The following is a 21,550-nucleotide window of genomic DNA, read 5'->3' on the forward strand; positions in this document are numbered from 1 at the left end:
CAAAAGTTTGCATCATATTCTTTTTTTAGATATTTATAGATTATCGTTAGTCATCCCCTCACTTGAGCCAGTACCACAATTATAGTAAAAAAAACCTATTAGAAAAGGTTAAATTTTCCTTTTAAATACCCTTAAAATGATATCAGTTTATTTCCTACTCAAATATGACTGCAACTGAATATAGAATATAGAATAGCTTTTTTTAGCTGCTTCCTCAAGAAAATTATCCCACAACACACCAATAGCTTTTTAGAAAACGACCAAAATGAATACCAGTCGATGAACATATTCTATTTCTCAAGCAAGTCTGCACATTCAAAGCTAAGATGGAGTTCAAAACAAAGATACATGATTATATGTTGACATATATAATACATGCAGTGGTATGGAATCTTAAAATGAAATCTTAAGTCACAGATAAAAAAAAAACGGAGAAAAAACCAAACTTCTCCCATACATATAAAAAATTGAAAATTATAATCAAGTTTGTTACTTACTTTTCACATGTTGATTATGAATACTTGTCATATGAAAATTAATATCGCATTTTTTTATATCAAGTTTAATAATTTTTTTGGGTTCATGTTCATGTCATAAGTGAATAACAGGTTAATAGTTAAAAGTTCAAAGGTAACAGGATTATAATTAAGTACGCCAGACGCGCGTTTCGTCTACATAAGACTAATCAGTGACGCTCATATCAAATAAAAGCTTGATTCGAGAAAACTCATGAAACTTCAACTATTATCAAAATAAGCATATGTGTTTGATTTCCAATTAAATAATTATCCGCCATTTATAAATGATGTGAATATCAGCAGCTTTAGTTTACCAAGATAATCTCCAACAATGAGCAAAAATTCATATGCATCATAGTCCACTCTAACACAGGCAAATATGACATTTGAATCCATTATAACTGATACAATGTTAAATGAGAAAACCAAAGGCCTGATTTAAGCCATAACAAAAAAATGACACTCCTTGATTTTTTCTGAAATACTTTCTGAAATGATTTTTTACCCAAGAAAAAGACTATGAAATATGAAAAAGATACCATAAGATGCAGAAATGTCTGAAGTTTTATTGTTGTTTTTAGTTTATTTTAGTTGAAATAATAGGACAATTTTTGAGTGAGAACTGACTTTTGTCCGATGACTGTACAATATATGAGAAGAACATAACTCGTACCATCCCAACAATTGATTTTATATTAAATGTGTTTTTCCTAAATATGCCATCTTTCATCTTTGATATGACAGCTATATCGCAACCATATACCTACTGATTAAGTCTGTTTAAATGTTTGGCTAGCTTTCTCATTGGCATGTGATATTTTATTTCATTGCTGTTCTTTCTAATTGATAATTGATATTTTATTTCGTTGCTGTTCTTTCTCATTTGTTTTTGATATTTTATTTTGTTGCTATCCTTCTCGTTGGTATTTGATGTTTTCTTTCGTTGCTATCCCTTTTCACTGGTATCTGATCTTTTATTCCGTTGCTAATAATAGCAAAAACAAGAGCTGAGCACCGAACAAAACATAATACTCGATGAGTATTCCCCATAATAAACATTTCTGTTGTTTTCATTACTTCTCTGAAAACAGATTATTATATACTAGTACATATGAATTTAAATCAACTATTTATTCTTTAAAGTATAAAAAATATGAAAAATATAAATGACCCTATAAAGACTGTATTATTTCAGTGTATGGGTTTTTTAAATAAAGGGAGCATGCGACAACTTTTTCAATGAAGTACGATGAAATTGATCATATAACAGGTATAATAAGATCTGGTTTCAACAGTAGCATTAGATTACGAAACAATTATCTTTTAACGAAAGGTCTTCATTACATAAACTTCATGACCACCGTCTCATTTTATCAATTTTTTCATATAAATAGTTACCAATAGTCTAGTCTAAAAATGAGTGATAGACGTATTAAATTGAGGAACTATCTTTCTAAAGCATTTCTCCGATTCCTTGAGCGTGCTTGGGTACTTACGATTTTCTATCACAAGAATGGACTACCTTACTTGTAGTTAGCAAAACCTTTTGGAATGTCGGGTCTCAATGTTCTTTTACTTTGTACTTTATTTGTAAAAGTAAGAAGATGTGGTATGATTGCATATGACACAACTCTCCACAAGAGTCCAAATGAGACATAAATTATCAACTATGAGTCACCGTACGGCCTTTAACAATGAGCAAAACCAATACTACATAGTCGGCTAAAAGACAAATGTAAAACTATTAAAACGAGAAAACTAACGTTAGCCTTTTCAAATTTTTGGACTCGAGTGTCACTGGTGAGTCCTGTGTCTATTTCGGATATATCTTTTCAAAGTATGTTACAGTTTTGGATTTTCCAATTATTTGGTTACGAACATCACTGAAGTGACATTTATTAAAATGTGCCAATTGGTGCAGTTAAATGGTACAGGTAATGTTAATATGAAATATCTGTATCACACATGTTGGTACCCCTTGTCTGTCGTTATAATTAAGGAGAGGTGGTATGTTGCAAATGAGTCAACTATCTACCAACGACAAAAATAGAGTCACGGATGTGAACCACAGGTCACTCTTTGGTCTTCAATTTTGTATTTGTAAAAGAGAAGAAGAGGGGTGCCAATTATTGAGCAAACACTACTATTATTTTCAATCACCATTGAAGTATTAACTCCATTTAATGGTAATAAATCTTCGTTATTGGCTAACGTGTAATTCGATAGCAATAAATCCTTGATAGAGTGTATAGATAATTTTGATTATGTTAGCTTTATTATTAGATCTTACTTTTTTTCTCTGTGTCTTTTATAATTTGCAAGGTTACGACAAAACAAATGCAAACAGGGAAAAAGAACTTAGGGGCAGTTACTCCTTTTAAAAAGTAGTAATTTTATCAATTTTTTGTTGTTTTTTTGTGGGGGGAGGAGGAGGAATAGATCTTCATATTCAATATTTTGAAAAATTTTGCCCTGCAACTTATTATTATGTTTGTTATGCTATCAAACTCTAAACACCCTTCAGGGCAAGTTTGACATTGCTCGCGGGCAAAAGTTGGCATCATATTTTTGTTTAGATATTTATAGATTATCGTTAGTCATCCGAACGAAATTACTCTTCTCGCTTGAGCCGGTTCCTCTGATTTTTACCATAAGTATAGTAAAAATAAACCTTATTATAAAAGGTTATAATTTTTCTTTCAAAGATCCTTAAAAGAAATAATATCAGTTTCTTTTCCTACTCAAATATGACTGCAACTGAATATAGAATAGCTCTTTTAAGCTGCTTCCTCAAGAAAATTAGTCCAAACACACCAATAGCTTGTAGAAAACGACCAAAATTAATACCAGTCGATGTACAGATTTTATTTCTCAAGCAAGTCTGCATATTCGAAGCTAAGATGGAGTTCAAAACATAGATACATTATATGTTTACATAAATAATACATACAATGGTATGGAATCTCAATATAAAATCTTAAGTCACAGATAAAAAGACGGAGAAAAAAAATACATAGAGAAAATTGAAATTATAATCAAGTTTGTGACTTTTTCTCATGTTGATTATGGATACTTGTTATATGAAAAATTAATATCGCATTTTTTTTTAAATCAAGTTTATTCATTTTTTCTTTTGATTCATGTTCAGGTCATAAGTGAATATCAGGTTAAAAGTTCAATTCATGAAAACTCATGAAACTTCTTCAATTATTATCAAAATCTGTATGTGTTTTGATCAAACATTTATCCACCATTTATAAATGATGTGGATATTACCAGCTTTAGTTTACTAAGATAATTTTTAATAATTAGCAAATCAAATGCATCATAGTCCACTGAAAAACAGGCAAATATGACATTTGAATCAATTATAACTGTTACAATGTTGAATGAGAAAAACAAAGGCCTGATTCTGCCTTTAACAAAAGAATGACACTCCTTGGAATTTTTCTGAAATACTTTCTGAAATGATTTTTTACCCAAGAAAAAGACTGCGTCAGCTGTATTTTCAAAACATTTCGGAAATTTAGGTCCTCAATGTTCTGCAAAAAGTAACATCACAAAAATACTGAACTCCGACGAAAATTCTAAACGGAAAGTCCTTAATCAAATGGCAAAATCAAACACATTAAACGAATGGATAACTACTGTCATATTCCTGAATTGGTACAGGTATTTTCTTATGTAGAAAATGGTGGATTAATTTTAAACCTTGTTTTAAAACTAGCAACACCTCTCACTTGTATGACCGTTGTATCAAATTCCATTATATAATCAACGGATGTGTGAACAAAACAAACAGTATAATTAAGGTAAAAATGTCACAAATAGGGGAACAGCAGTCAGCAGGGTGTTATAATCTTATTCACTATAAAAACAAACAAGTTGCATCAAATTCCATTATAATGACAACGGATGTGTGAACAAAACAAACAGTATAATAATAAGTAAAAATGTCACAAATAGGGGAACGGCAGCCAACATTGTGTTATAATCTCTATCACTGTAAAAACAAACAAATATGTTACAAAGAAGCACAGTTTGACATATAGACAAAGCACATTAGCTAAGATGAAGGACAAGAATACAAAATTTACAATAAGAGTATAACATAATGACGGGATGTATAAGTACAGAGCCACGTTATATTTATACGTTTAAAAGAAACACAAAAAGAAATACAGACAAAGTACATAAGCTAAATTGAAAGATACGAATACAAAAATTAACATAGAACAATAACACAATGAGGGATGCATAAGTACAGAGCCACGCCAAATGGATATCATCAAATACAGACTAAATAGTAAAAGGAATATACATAAAGACAAATAAAAGAATATTATAACACTTTGTTTAGATGATAAACATCGTCAGTACCCAAAATCTATACTTCAAGACCATCGTGTATTATTTGTGAAGTTGATACAGAATGTTTATCAACAGGGTCTTGGTACCTTCCGATGAACTTTTAGAGAAAAAGGAAGAGACGTCCTTTGATATACCCCTGGTTAATCAACTTTCTATTCAGACATTAATGACGTTTTAAAAAGTCTGAGTAGGAGCTGCAAGCTCTTGATTACCAAATAAGTTAGGAAATGTATATTCCATATGCAGGTGAAGGTGACGTTTGTTTATTGCTACTTGGTGGGGAAAATTGATCATTTCAAAATTAAAATAGTCTCTTTTATCATAAATTCTGGCACTGAGAACATCGTCCTCCAATTAGTCTTTTAATATCTACTAGACAGTCCGTATGACCGAAGTCAGCTATCAGTAAAGAGGGCACTCGGAGGACGACGAACGGCTAGTCAGCAATGACGATGGCTCACAAAGCCCGTATTAAAAATACTGTCGTTTTGGTTTTTAGTTGCACTTCAGTGTTTCAGTTGTTTATTTGTTTTTCTCTTAAAGTTGATGTGTTTACCTTAGTTTACGTTTGTAACCTGGATTAAAAAAAATCGATTTATGACTTTCGAAAAGCGGTATACATGTGCTACGAACGTACTGTTGCCTTTATTTACCAAATCAGCTATTTATAAAGAAGAAATACGGAGGAGGACGAACGACTGGTCAGCAATGATAATAGATCATGAAGCCCGTATGACCAAGTCAGCTATCTTTAAAGAGGTAACACAGAGGACGACGAACGACTGGTCAGCAATGAAAATAGCTCATGAAGCCCGTATGACCAAGTCAGCTATATATAAAGAGGGAACACGGAGGACATTGAACGACTCGTCAGCAATGACAATAGGTTCCGAATACCGTATGACCCGACAATTCAGCTATCTATGAAATGGGAGAAGATAAACGTGAGTGATCAAAATCCTGCGTCTAACAAAGCAAACCATATTCTGAAAACTAAGATGAGAACAAATCTAAAAACCTTCAGTTAATTACATGAAAAAAAAAGAGACAACGACAAACTGCTATTTTCCAAGGAATAATGTACGGTGATGCGAAGATTATTACTTATCATTTAATTTATGTTAAATAAATGTCTTTACTTACATATGAAACGGCTTCAGCTGACACAAACGCCGAAACGGAATAAACTTATAACTCTAAAGAAATTAAATCATTTATATATGAAATGTTATAGCTAAAAGATCATTCCAAGTTCATTGGCTAAACAAAAATGTATCTTTTTTTATTATTTTATTGACGTTTAAAGAAAAAAATGTAGTACAATAAAACAAAAACCAATACTTTATAGAAATGTCTAGTAGCAGGTGGCCTTTCAACTAAAGTTGATTTGCTTACAATGATGTTACAAATAGGTAGAATTTACTAATCATAAATACAAGGATTTAAATTTTGTAGCCAGAGGGGCGTTTTAAATTTTACACTAATTAATGATGAAGATGAACTCTATGTGCATGGTTCTAAACCAGGGTCAATATCAGCTAAGCTGTCCTAGAACATGTTTAAATCTTACAGAATGTTACTTAACGAAAGTTTCCTAAAATAGATATGTTCGTGATTTTATCCGACAACTAGCTACATAGGTGACTTAACATCGTTTTAGAATAACCATTAAACTTGAGTCACCATAAGAAATTACAAGTCAACTTTTGTTGATAACTCATAACCTGAAATTGTCTTTGTATCTACAGTGCCAACCCCACTTAGGCTTTCTCTTTGTACAGACAACACTTTAAACATACAGAAAATACTTTCGTCAGTACAGACAACACTTTAACATACAGAAAATACTTTCGTCAGTACAGACAACACTTTAAACATACAGAAAATACTTTCGTCAGTACAGACAACACTTTAAACATACAGAAAATACTTTCGTCAGTACAGACAACACTTTAAACATACAGAAAACACTTTCGTCAGTGCAGTCAACACTTTAAACATACAGAAAATACTTTCGTCAGTGCAGACAAACACTTTCGTTAGTACAGAAAACACTTTCGTCAGTACAGAAAACACTTCCATCAGTGCAGAAAACACTTTCGTTAGTACAGAAAACACTTTCAATAGTACAGAAAACACTTTCATTAGTACAGAAAACACTTTCAATAGTACAGAAAACACTTTCGTTAGTACAGAAAACACTTTCATTAGTACAGAAAACACTTTCAATATAAAGAAAAAACTTTCGTTAGTACAGAAAACACTTTAAATAGTTCAGACAACACTTTCATTCGTAGAGACATCACTTTTATTAGTATATAATACACATCGTCAGTAGATAAAACACTTTCATTAATACATAATACACTTTCATTAGTACATGTATACAACACTTTTGTCAGAACAGAAAACACGTTCATCAATACAGACAACACTTGCGTCACTACAAACACAATTTTCATCACTTCTGAAAACAATATCGTCAATAACATCCCCCTCCTCGAAAAAAATTTACAAAAAAATCGTATTTTTTTGCAAAATTAAAAAAAAATCTAAAACTAAAAAAAAAACACATATTTTAGTTTTACAAAGGTTAAGCGGGAAACCGGTTTTAAAGCTTACTAATGGAATTTACAAAACGGAAATAAACTTGAAAAGATTTTATACCTCGCGCACAGGCTGACTCTGATAAGCATTTTATTGACGGTCGGAAGGAGACCAAGGGAATATATTTTGAGGTATAACACAGTTAATCCATTTGGTTTGCACGTGTAATTATGATTTACACCACTTGTTGACATAGTTTCTTTGCAACTAACTTCCTGACTTAAAAAATCAGTTTTAAAAAATGAAACGTTTTAGAAGTTTGTATTTATAGGGACAACCTGTGAAAAAAAATCTGTATCCGCCTATGATAATGCTATTTCCTTTTTTTGTTTAGAATACGTCTAGACTTTATGCCTGAAACGTATTTAGTATGTTTACAAATGTTTATGTTAGATATTGAACAGCAAGTGGTCAAATTACTAATTTTTAAATGAATTTACTTAAGTCTTTTTACCGTGTCGACTTTAAAATATGTAAAGACCAGCTTATAAGGGATTAATTTTAAATTATGTAAACACAACTAATATCTAAAGAAATAACGTTTAAAATATACCAACTCCATTAAACAGAAATATGGTAAGTGTTTTACATTTTATCATAAATATAATATTCATAATAATACTTCAGTCCAAAGACTTGCTAATAGATATTATAATTGCTAGCATGCGAAATTTAGGAGTTAGAGGAAAGACTGTAAGTCAGTTTAGAGTTAAACATGTTTTCTTATGGTCTGTTACTTTCTTAACTACATATACATGTAGCATATTAAATATCCGTATTGTCTAGCATGTAAACAAGAGGCCCTCAAGAGTCTGAATCGCTCGTCTGTTATATTTTATGCAACTTCTTACCACAATGATAATTTTGCTTTTCAATATATATTAAATTTAATGAGTGTCTTACATTTTGCATCCCCCCGGCCAGTGTTCCATTTTAGTCATAGTGGCTATGTTTCTTGACGTATAAGGGAAAGAAATACAAAATGTATACTAGATATTCTGAAACTAATTCAGCCTAAGTTTTGCTGAAATTGATTCAGCAGTTTTAAAGCAAACAAACTAGATGAACAAATTCAGAATAATTGTCTTTAAAGGGCGGTAACTCCTTAACGGGTCGATTGACCATTTTGATCATATCAACTTTTTTGTAGATCCGACTTTGCTGAACATTATTGCTTTTTACAGTTTATCTTTGTCATTATTAATATTCAAAACAATAACTAAAAACTTTCAAATTTACATTAAAATTACCACTTTAATGGCAGCAACCCAACAATGGGTTGTTATATTCATCTGAAAATTTCAGGGCTGATAGAACTTTACCTAATCAACAATTTTACCTCAATCAGATTTCATCTAAATGCTTCAGTGTTTGAGATATAAGCCTGCATTTTATCCCTATGTTCTTTTTAAGCCATGTTTTTTGACGAAACAGAAAATAAAACACAAATTTTGTTCTAGATACATTAAGGAGCATCCAGGTGAACTTTTGTTTGGAGTTGGTTTAGTAGTTTCAGAGGAGGAGATTTTTTAAAGTTAGATAACATGATAAACACATTGTGAAAAATTGTCCTTAAAATGCAACAACTCCTTAAGGGGTCAATTGAAATTTGCTGAACATTTTTCGCTGTTAACAGTTTATCTATATCATTAATAGTATTCAAAATAATAACCAAAAACTGCAAAATTTCCTTAAAATTGCCAATTTATTGGCAGCAACCCAACAATGGGTTATCAGATTCATTTGAAAATTTCGGGGCTGATAGATATTTACCTAATGAACTCTTTTACCCATGTAAGATTTGCTCTAAATGCTTTTGTTTTTGAGATATAAGCCAAACACTACATTTTATCCATATGTTCTATGTTTAGCCATGGTGGCCATGATTTTAGACGAAATAGAAAATAAAACGCAACCTTTATTCTAGATACCCTAAGGATCATTCATCTAAAGTTTGGTAGGAATTAGATCAGCAGTTTCAGAGTAGAAAAAAGTTTAAAATAGTTTACACCAGACGGACGACGACAGACGACGACGGACGCCAAGTGATGGCAATAGCTCACCGAACTAAAAAGCGGAGTTTATATTTATTTCATTTTAAATGTTCTCGTCCTAATATTTGAAATTGAACAGCACAAAACCAAATCGACAAATCGATTTTTAAGAGTATTTTCACGCAATATATATTTTTAATTAACTCACTTCAAATTAAGCGACAAAAAGAATGGGTTTGAATGTACACACAAGGACTCGGTTCGCACTGAGATTAAAATGTTGTAAATCAGTGTTTTTTCATTGTTTAGTACTTCCTGTCTAGTTGTATTCTATTGTTAACGTAGTAAATGCTGGCATTGTTTTTGTACTTCTGTCTAGTAATAGTTTTACTCTATTATTGACGTATTTAACGCTGGCATCAATATCTCTATGCTTAAGTTCAATATGTAAGGGAGTATCGTTGTAATAAACGTATCAACCGGGAATTTCCCAAAGACAGATTTATCTCCCATTTCGTCTTTGTTGCTGAATGACGTAAAAACATGTTTGCCAGTTATTCTGCTTACAGGGAAATTTCTATTTTTCACCTGAATAAAACGACAGCTGATTATGAGTTGCTAAAAAATCAATAATACATAGTCTGACAGAAGAGTAATTTAAGGCAAGGGTGCCTTTGTGAGTTACAAATTTTTTCAATTACTTTTTATTCAAAAGGGTTAGCTATACAAAATTGCGATTTAGTAAGACTTTAAACAAAATTTAAAATGCATTGCTAAGCATTTAAAGAAAACAGTTGACCATAAATAACACCTCACAGCTCCATATATATAAAACTATTATATATTTAGGACCATGCATGGTTATTTTTTATCATAATCTAAAGCTTGAAATATCACGCCATCTCGAGTATCAAGGTATTCCACATTTTTAACTAAAAGATTTTTCTTTTTTCAGGAATGATGGATGATTAGACAAAATGTTGGATAATTTGAAAATAGTATTGTTTTGTGCTGTTCTTAGTGTCAGTATCACACCAACCTCTGGTAAATAACTGCACCGACACTATATGCCTATTTATAGGGTTTTTAATTTATAGAGATATATAGATATCAGGAGATGTGGTATAAGTGCCATTGAGAAAACTCTCCATCCACAATAAAAGTATATAATTAAACCATTTTACGTCATAGTACGGCTTTCAACACAGAGCACTGGCTCATACCGAACAACAAGCTAAAGGGGTCCTTAAAATGTGCAAAAAACAGTTAAGCAGATAGACCAACGGCCTAACCTGCATGGATAAATAAAAAAAGAGAAACAAGAAACTCTTATGAACCACATTAACAAACGACAACCACTAACCATCAGGTTCCTTACGTGGGACAGGTGCAAAAATATTCAGTGGATTTGAAGTTTTTGATAGGCGCCAACCATCAACCCACCTGAAACAATTGTGTTACATCACAACATAGAAAGACACACCATAAGATATCAACTGATATGGTTTAACGTAATCAAAAGACACGTTAACAAAAACAAGTGGATAAACACTGATTATCGTCAATTATACATGAGTCCATTTTGTGCCAGGAATAATTTTTAAAAAATCCTTAAATGTTACCGAGCATTTACAGTATGACAGCTCCATATATTTGTTAAACCACCATTGATTCCCCCCTGTCAGTCTTTGCTTGCACTTTTCTAAAAAAAATGTGCGGAATTTATTTTCGTTTCAAATAAAGAAATACTTGAAAAGTTTTATCCTGTCCAGTACTATACACAAAATTTTACATAACATTTCATTGCATGAAATGGGAAAATAACCACCACTGGAAGTTAACCAATCAAAGTTTCGCATCTTTTTTACAGTGTACAAACTTTAGTAAGCATGTAACCTCAAGATGTTAAAATATTCTCTAGAAACACCAAATAAAAAAATAATGGTGCTTTGAAACACCGAAAATGTATGTTTAAGAGTCAGGAACTTTTTACTGCTAAAATGCATGATTAATTTCTTACAACTAGCAAATTCAAAGGAATATTTTGTTTACTCTTTTTCGTATGCAACCGGATGTGACGTAAATGATTTTGTAGTAAATTCTGTAACCATGAACTTTTTATACAAGTAATATTTGTCCGCCATATTTTTCCAGGACAAATTTATCACTTACAATTACACCTATAGATATGTACACATATATTGTATAGAACCCCGTTTGTTATTTAAAATTATCCTGTCCTCTAGATGTCTAGGGGTTAAGTTTTGACTTTGGGTTACTGTTTCATTAACGTTCGCCCCACATCTCATTGTATTTATATATGCGTATTTTATAACTTATTTTAAAATATCCTGAAGAGAACTCAAAACGGAAATTCTGCCGTTTTGAGGCAAATTTGAGTTTTTTTTTTTACCAAAATGTAATACATCAGAAGTTCTTTAGGTAACAAACTAATTTTTTTTTGTGGATACTCATCCTTCGATACAAAATTTATAAAAACTTGTGATATAAGCATATAGAAATGCTTTGACCTGCAACATTTATTGTTGAACACCAATTAGAACTTGAAGAACATGTTTAGTCTTACAAAGTGTTTTGGATTTTATGATTTAGACTCTTTTATAGTACATGTGTATTATTCCAGTAGGATTTAAAATTGTATATTATATTTTGACCTTCCAGTGGAACAATACATAACAAAATGTCCTTGCTTTTTTCACCATCTTCAACCTTCTCCTCACGTCTGTATACACTACAAACTTCTCAGAGTCTGAATTGACCAGTTTTTGTGCTCGACCAGTAAAATCGAGCACACATTTTACTCGACTGGTCTCGACATTGTCTCGACTGGACTTAACTGTACTTAAGTGTACTCGACTAGGTCTCGACTTTACTTAATTAGTCTGAAATGGTCTTGACCAAGGCTCGACCTGTCTCGACCTGTCTTGACTAGTCTCGACTCAGTCTGAACCAGTCTCGACCTGTCTCGACTTGTCTCGACTCAGTCTGAACCAGTCTCGACCTGTCTCGACTAGTCTTGACCTTCAAATTTAGTTTTGACTGGTATAAAGAAGCCCATCTAACTAAATTAAATATTGATCTTACAAAATTCAAGCTTATTAGGTAGTTTGATTACTGGCTGTGAAATAAAATTAAAAAAAATTTACAATAGGTAAAAATAAAAATTATTATATAAATTCAGATAGGCATCTTTAAGTTTCTAATAACTTTTTCAAATCAACTTGGATTTTCATCAAACTATGCACCTATCTAAGATATATATCAAGCTTACTGAATCCAATTTCATTCACTTTTTTGTTGTATAGCTATGAAATTTAAGAATTAAAGTCATCTCGGTAAAAAAAGCTAGGATTTGCAATTTGGACAAAATAGAGATGGGCATCTTTAATTTTTTAATAACTTTTTCAAAATCAATTGGATTTTCATCAAACTATGCAGCTATCTTAGATATATATCAAGCTTACTGAATCCCATTTCATTTACTTTTTTGTTGTATTGCTGTAAAATTTAAGAATTAAAGTCATCTCAGTAAAAAAAGCTAGGATTTGCAATTTGGACAAAATAGAGATAGGCATCTTTAATTTTTTTAATAACTTTTTCAAATCAACTTGGATTGTCATCCAACTATGCAGCTATCTTAGATATATATCAAGCTTACTGAATCCCATTTCATTTACTTTTTTATTTTATTGCTATAAAATTTAAGAATTAAAGAAATGTTGGTAAAAAAGCTAGGATTTGCAATTTCGGACAAAATAGAGATAGTACACTTTAAATTTTCTAATAACTTTTTCAAAATCACTTGGATTTTCATCAAACTATGCAGCTATCTAAGATATATATCAAGCACTGAATCCCATTTCATTTACTTTTTTGTTGTATTGCTGTAAAATTTAAGAATTAAAGTCATCTCGGTAAAAAAAGCTAGGATTTGCAATTCAGACAAAATAGAGATAGGCATCTTTAATTTTTTTAATTCCTTTTTCAAATCAACTTGGATTGTCATCAAACTATGCAGCTATCTTAGATATATACCAAGCTTACTGAATCCCATTTCATTTACTTTTTTGTTGTATTGCTGTAAAATTTAAGAATTAAAGTCATCTCGGTAAAAAAAGCTAGGATTTGCAATTCAGACAAAATAGAGATAGTTCACTTTAATTTTTTTAATAACTTTTTCAAATCAACTTGGATTGTCATCAAACTATGCAGCTATCTTAGATATATATCAAGCTTACTGAATCCTATTTCATTTACTTTTTTATTGTATTGCTGTAAAATTTAATAATTAAAGATATGTTGGTAAAAAAAGCTAGGATTTGCAATTCGGACAAAATAGAGATGGTACACTTTAAATTTTCTAATAACTTTTTCAAATCAACTTGGATTTTCATCAAACTAGGCAGCTCTCATAGATATATATCAAGCTTACTGAATCCCAGGTTATTTTGTTTTTTGTTGAATTGCTGTCAAATTAAAGAATTTAATTAATCTAGGTCAAGAAAGCTAGAATTTGCAGTTCAAACAAAATGAAGATATATAGTACACTTTAATTTTTTTAATATTTTTTTCAAGTCAATTTGGATTTATTCAAACTATATAGCTACCTTGTTGATGTATTAATCTTACTGAATCCCAGGTTGTTATTTAGTTTTGTGTATTGCTGTCAAATTTAAGAATTAATTTAATCTGGGTAAAAAAAGATAGGATTTGCAGTTTTGACAAAATAGAAATAGTACACTTTAAACTTGTTAATAACTTTTTCAAATCAACTTGGATTTTATTCAAACTATACAGCTACCTTGGTGATGTATCAGTCTTACTGAAACATAGGTTGTTATTTAGTTTGGTGTATTTCTGTCAAATTTAAGAATTTAATTAGTCTACATGTAGGTCAAAAATCTACAATATTAGATATATATTTTTCCTCATAATTTTGGAAAAAGTATATATAAATTAGTTATATAATTCCTTTAATGTTTTATTCCTTTTGATCACATGTTGAAATATATATCCTATAAATATATCAAAAAGCAAAAAAAAATAAAGAAATTATTCAAATAGTTCTTCTAATTTGTGGTGATTTATAAGGCAATACCTTCTGCTTGGGGCAAACTTTTTAAAAAGATCACATCTACCAGAGAGTTTTAAATTCTAAATAACATTTATTCAAAGTTGCAACATCCTGTTAAATCTAAATCGCAAGGCTTTTTTAATTCTCTTGATAAGTAATACACGAGTTTAAGAAAAGTAGGGCTTTCTTTTAACCTGTAAAACTCAGGTGTACTGATGTAATTAAACCATGTATAGTGCCATGTCATTAAATTTGACCAAAAAATATTTTAAGATTTGATTAAAATAAATTTTTACTGTAACTTTGGAACACATTTCTTTTTTTAAAAGGTTTTCAAGGATTGTTATGAAAGTACATGATATTAATTTTTTTTTTTACTACAAAAAAGGGGTTTATTTTGTTTAAGCTGATTTGAAAAAGATATGAAATCTTAAAAAAGACACCTTTTTTTTTGTTAAAACAAAAATTTTAATATTTTTATTTAAAGAAAGATATATTTCTAATATCAAAGCTTTTTGACCTACACGTAGATTAATTAAATTCTTAAATTTGACAGAAATACACCAAACTAAATAACAACTTATGGTTTAGTAAGATATTTAGCAAGAATATTGCAAAGATAGTTATAGAGTTTGATGAAAATCTAAGTTGATTTCAAAAAGTTATGAAAAAATTAAAGTGTACTATCTCTATTTTGTCAAAACTGCAAATCCTAGCTTTTTTTACCTAGAATACGTTGATTCTTAAATTTTACAGCAACTAAAATCTAAATAACCTGGGATTCAAGAATCTTGATATGTATCTAAGATAGCTGCCTAGTTTGATCAAAATCCAAGTTGATTTGAAAAAGTTATTAAAAAAATTAAAGTGAACTATCTCTATTTTGTCCGAATTGCAAATTCTAGCTTTTTTTACCACCAACATTACTTTAATTCTTAAATTTTACAACAGTACAACAAAAAAGTAAATGAAATGGGATTCAGTAAGCTTGATCTACATTTAAGATAGCTGCATAGTTTGATGACAATCCAAGTTGATTTGAAAAAGTTATTAAAAAAATTAAAGATGCCTATCTCTATTTTGTCTGATTTACAAATCCTAGCTTTTTTTACCAAGATGACTTTAATTCTTAAATTTTACAGCAAAACAACAAAAAAGTAAATGAAATGGGATTCAGTAAGCTTGATATATATCTAAGATAGCTGCATAGTTTGATGAAAATCCAAGTTATTTTGAAAAAGATATTAGAAAATTTAAAGTGTACTATCTCTATTTTGTCTGAATTGCAAATCCTAGCTTTTTTTACCAACATTTCTTTAATTCTTAAATTTTACAGCAATACAATAAAAAAGTAAATGAAATGGGATTCAGTAAGCTTGGTATATATCTAAGATAGCTGCATAGTTTGATGACAATCCAAGTTGATTTGAAAAAGTTATTAAAAAAATTAAAGATGCCTAACTCTATTTTGTCCAAATTGCAAATCCTAGCTTTTTTACTGAGATGACTTTAATTCTTAAATTTTACAGCAATACAACAAAAAAGTAAATGAAATGGGATTCAGTAACCTTGATATATATCTAAGATAGCTGCATAGTTTGATGGAAATACAAGTGATTTTGAAAAAGTTATTAAAAAAATTAAAGATGCCTATCTCTATTTTGTCCAAATTGCAAATCCTAGCTTTTTTTACCGAGATGACTTTAATTCTTCAAATTTTTAGCTATACAACAAAAAAGTAAATGAAATTGGATTCAGTAAGCTTGATATATATCTTAGATAGGTGCCTAGTTATTAGAAAATCCAAGTTGACTTGAAAAAGTTATTAGAAAATTTAAAGATGACTATCTGAATTTAAATAATAATTTTTATTTTTACCTATTGTAAATTTTTTTTAATTTAATTTCGCAGCCAGTAATCAAAGTACCTAATAAGCTTGAAATTGTAAGATCAATATTTAATTTAGTTAGATGGGCTTCTTTATACCAGTCAAAACTAAATTTGAAGGTCAAGACTAGTCGAGACAGGTCGAGACTGGTTCAGACTGAGTCGAGACTAGTCGAGACAGGTCGAGACTGGTTCAGACTGAGTCGAGACTAGTCAAGACAGGTCGAGACAGGTCGAGCCTTGGTCAAGACCATTTCAGACTAATTAAGTAAAGTCGAGACCTAGTCGAGTACACTTAAGTACAGTTAAGTCCAGTCGAGACAATGTCGAGACTAGTCGAGTAAAATGTGTGCTTGATTTTACTGGTCGAGCACAAAAACTGGTCAATTCAGACTCTGAGCAGTTTGTAGTGATATTTGATAATGTAGCTCTATTTGTAGAAATCACTTGGTTCAGATAATTAAGTATTACCACATGTGAAACACTTTGTATTATGCGGATGCATTCTATATTATTTAAGGGCAATGTAGTGAACCCTTGCCACCTGAACATGCCTACACGTTAACAGTTTCACAAGTCTCGTACACGTCAGGCGAGATCTACGAGTTTCTATGCATACCTGGTTATAAGTTGGATGGGAGCGGTAACCTGACATGTTCTGGTACCAGTTGGACTCCGGGTCTACCATCCTGTATTTCAGCAGGTATTGTAATCACTTCATGTCCTTCATCTTAATTATCATGATACTATGTAATAAAATGGTTCTGTAGTATTCAGTTTTCAATCGACTTAAACAAAAAATGTGCAGTCGCATCTAAAGGACAATGTGTAGCTATGGTACAATGGATTGGCGCGGTACAATATGTAGGTGTGGTTTAATGTGTAGGTGTGGTACAATATGTAGGTGTGGTTCAATATGTAGGTGTGGTTCAATGTATTGACGTGTACAATGTATGGGCGAGGTACAATGTATGGACGTGGTACTTGTATAATGTTCATGTCAACATATTCTGACATATTACTTGTTTTGATTTCAAGCCGACCAGTACTTGCTATTAATCATGGATTGTGCGAACTTATTGGAAAAGAAGCAACTATTAATTGCAAGTACTGGTTGGCTTGAAGTCAAAATAATAGATCCGAATATGTTGACGGTATATGGTATGGACATAATACAATATATGTGTGTGGTACAATGTATTAAGTTTGATACAATGTATAGGTGTGGTACAATAGATATAGGAAGATCTGGTGTGAGTTCCAATAAGACAACTCTCCATCAAAATAACAATTTAAAAAAAAGTAAACTATTATAGGTCAACGTACGGCCTTCAACACGGAGGCTTGGCTCACACCGAACAACAAGCTATAAAGGGCCCCAACATTACTAGTGTAAAACCATTCAAACGGGAAAACCAACGGTTGAATCTATATAAAAAAAACGAGAACCAAGAAACACGTATGAATTACATAAACAAACGACAACTTCTGTACATCAGATTCCTGACTTTGGACAGGTGCAAACATTTGCAGCGGGATTAAACGTTTTAATGGATCCAAACATTCTCCCTTTTTCCTGAAACAATAGCATAACACCACAACACAGAAAAACACTCTATAAAATATCAATTGGCAGACTTAACTCAATCAAAAAAACGTAACTTAATACACAATGCACGAATACATTTCATCTGTGATATCTGAATGCAAATGCACAGTTAATAAAATATTAGAGAAAAACATTCAAGGTCAAAAAGCAAAAAACAAGTCCAAACAAAGCCATGGCATGCATGTGGTACAATGTATTGGTCATTGGGTGTGGTCATTGTATGGTTGTGATACAATATATGCATGAGGTACAGTGTACGTGGGTGGTACAGTGTATACATGTAATATTGTTAGTTGTCTGTTGGTTTGTGTCTATTATTTCGTTTTCACGAATTCGAAATTCGGGAACAATCTAAAGATTCAGTTGATGATAACCAGTCAAACGCAATTAAACATTAGATAGAGAATATTTGAGTCTAGCAATATTTTGGAGTGATCTCTGTCTTGCCATTTGCTTTAACAAATCATCGAGGCTTATATTAATATGTTTTATCATATATTTAGTACTAAATACAGCTATTTTGTATATCTAATAAAGGTTCTTTTTTCCAGTCTGTATCACCTACCCTGTATCGCATACCCTGTATCGCATGGCTAAACCCGTATCGCATACCCCGTATCGCATGGTAAAACCCGTATCGCATGGTAAAACCCGTATCTCATACCTTTTTTTTTTTTTTTTTCTTTTTAAACTTAAGTCAGTTTTTTTGGGGTTTTTTTTTGCTTAAGAATTTTTTTTCTATTAATTTTTTTTTTTTTTTTAAATATTAAAAAAAAAAAAAAAAAAAAAATAGGTCAATTTTTTAATGACGTCATTGTTTGGTATGTAACGTCACGAACATCAAGTTTTTACAACAATTTTTTTGGCACACTAAATGCAACTATAAAAAATACAAAACACTCAATAATACAATAATAAACAAAATATTTTCAAAACAACAGATTGTAAGGTAACCTAGGTGCTTCGTATAAATAATTGAGCAGTTATTTTAAAGCTTTGAAACAAGACAAAAGCAGAACTGAAGGTAACCCAGTGCAATGGATCAGAAAACAGTTCATATAATATAAAACTCTTCTGTTGAAATATATGATAAAGCGTATAATACATGGCAAAATCCGTATCACATGCCGTATCACCCTCGACCAATATCATCCCTCGGGCCTAAGGGCCCTCGGGCTGATATTGATGTCTCGGGATGATACGACATATGATACGGATTTTGCCATGTATTATTCTCTATATACCTACACGTGTCAAGCTCCATCCACATATAACCACTGGCCGCCATGAAAAATCCAAAAGAAACGAAAGTGGCGTTTGGCACCAATTAATCAATCAATCAATCTTCTAAAGCAAATGCAAAACGAAAGTGATACGTAGTAGTTTCTGCACAAACATCAACACTAATGAGGTGACAATTTAAAACATGGTTAACATCGTTAACAAATAAATTTGATATTTCTTTACAGAGATATTGAAGTGGTGGGTCTATCTGGTTTGTGTCGTTGTTGCAATTATTCTGGTTCCCTGTATCCTACCAAGGATATATGCATGTATATGGTACGTATATACTGATTCTCTGTATTCTACCTAGGCGTGTGTAAGACAAACAAGTGTCCAATGCAATTGTGTCTTCTTGAACTATAATTTACAGTTCATCTGTGAAATTTCGTTCTCTGGATAGAATATCACATTTGTAAACTGTAAACATAGTGTCTCCCTTAGTGAAACATTGTTTCTATTACTTGGACATAATTTCATGGATGTTTTATAAAAAATATGTCACGGGGTACAATTATTCATAGCGTAGCTAATTTTTTTTTCTGTCCCGAAAGAAGGGAAATAATTTAGTAATCCTTGAAATGTTTTAATCAATAAGAGGCTACCTTTTGTGTTGACCTACCATCGACGATGAAGTTTACTGGTGCATTACGTTAGCTTATGAACCATCAAAGCCCGTACTTAAGTTATGCTACATGAAGGGATTTTCACATTCTATTACACATAAATAGACATTACTTCATTCGTTTCATTTGATTGGCCATAACTGAATGGAATTGTTTAAACTAGGGAAGGTTTAAAAAGAAAATATAAATCATAATGATATGTTTTCACACATAAATGTGTTTGTGTGTACTGATAAAGAAAAATAGAGCGCCGAGGTGTAGTGGTTAGTGCATCGGATTACTTACACACAGGTTTTGGTTCGCGGATTCTCGTTCAGGGATGAACATTTCAGGGACTAAATTTTCGGCTCTCCCTTGACACCATTTGCGAGTATGGTCTTAAGGAAACGATGATAGTCCGTCGGTAGGGGACGATAAATGGCTGACCCGTGTTAAGAGAGAGCCATATCTCTTGCACATTAAACCCACCCTTGTAGATATAGAAAAAGAGCAGACTAATGCCGCTACAAGGCAGCACTCGCACCCGCAAATTGGAAAGGATAAATATAAATTGCAAAACTTGTTTCCCAATCCACTAAAAATAGATATGTTTATACTAAAGGAAAATATATCAAAGTATGCACTCAATATATCAATGTATGTGCTTATTATAATTGACCGCGCAAAATATCGAAATGACCACATACTATTAATTTTCTTTATTGAACACTCAATATGATAATGTGTGCGCACAACATATTTTTTTTTGAGCGAACAAAACATAATTTAATAGAGCACACACTTAAACATTTCCCTTTGAAAGTACTTCTGAAGAATGAGGTTCAGTAAAAATGTAATCAATTACCATACATTTATTGCAGTAAAAAAAAGAGCAAATCTGATGACCGTAAACCCCTTACAAAAGACAAAGGTGGTTACCATGGTAAAGGAGGTGAACCGCCAGGAGTATGGAGGAAGAATAAACCCTTAACACCAGTTACTGATAGAGGGAAACACAAGCTTAGCTCACTTCAAAATAATTACGCAGGTTATCCTCACTCAAAGAACACTTATTACTGAACGTTGATTGGCTTATACCTTATCAGTATTTATATACATGTAAGATTCAGATTAAGAGACTTAAATAAAGCATTGATTATGTGAGTTAAAACGTTAAATTTAATGGCCGTGTTTGCCTTTTTTTACATGTAATTATCGTAATTTAATCGATTACAGCAAAAATTTTGATGTAATCATCGATTACTTTTCGATTACATTTCGATTACTTTAGTAAAATAGTTTGATGAGAAATAACCTATTTCAGAGGAAAATATGTATGTTATCACTTTGTAGTACAGATAAATTATTATGCATCAACAATACTTGAGAGTGCCTTATTTGTATCTATTGTCTCGAGCTGCATTATGAGCAACCAGATCCCCTACCTAAATTTACTTTATACCTAGCTTTTGAAACAAATGGATGTATGTGCTTGTCAATAATTCAAGAGCTTTAATATTAAAATAAGAAAATATGTTGGAAATAAGAAAATAGATCTTAAATAAGAAATGTGTCTGTCTTTC

The 21,550-nt window shown here is 31.3% G+C and overlaps 1 protein-coding gene across 2 annotated transcripts; it reads left to right on the top strand.

Annotated features, from left to right (window-relative positions):
* The first annotated feature begins 7,976 nt into the window (after positions 1-7,976).
* On the top strand, positions 7,977-21,092 carry LOC134686524 (uncharacterized). Of its 2 annotated transcripts, none has more exons than XM_063546190.1 (5): positions 7,977-8,072; positions 10,446-10,534; positions 16,993-17,175; positions 19,551-19,641; positions 20,849-21,090. In XM_063546190.1, the coding sequence occupies exons 2-5, from the start codon at positions 10,468-10,470 to the stop codon at positions 21,045-21,047; spliced, it is 540 nt and encodes a 179-aa protein (XP_063402260.1). In that variant the 5' UTR covers positions 7,977-8,072; positions 10,446-10,467; the 3' UTR covers positions 21,048-21,090. The 2 variants fall into 2 exon arrangements, with proteins under 2 accessions (XP_063402260.1, XP_063402261.1); XM_063546191.1 differs by lacking the exon at positions 7,977-8,072 and adding an exon at positions 8,086-8,189 and having other exon boundaries at positions 20,849-21,092.
* Positions 21,093-21,550: the final 458 nt, after the last annotated feature.

This window comes from Mytilus trossulus, chromosome 10, assembly GCF_036588685.1.
Source record: "Mytilus trossulus isolate FHL-02 chromosome 10, PNRI_Mtr1.1.1.hap1, whole genome shotgun sequence".
Lineage (NCBI taxonomy): Eukaryota > Metazoa > Mollusca > Bivalvia > Mytilida > Mytilidae > Mytilus > Mytilus trossulus.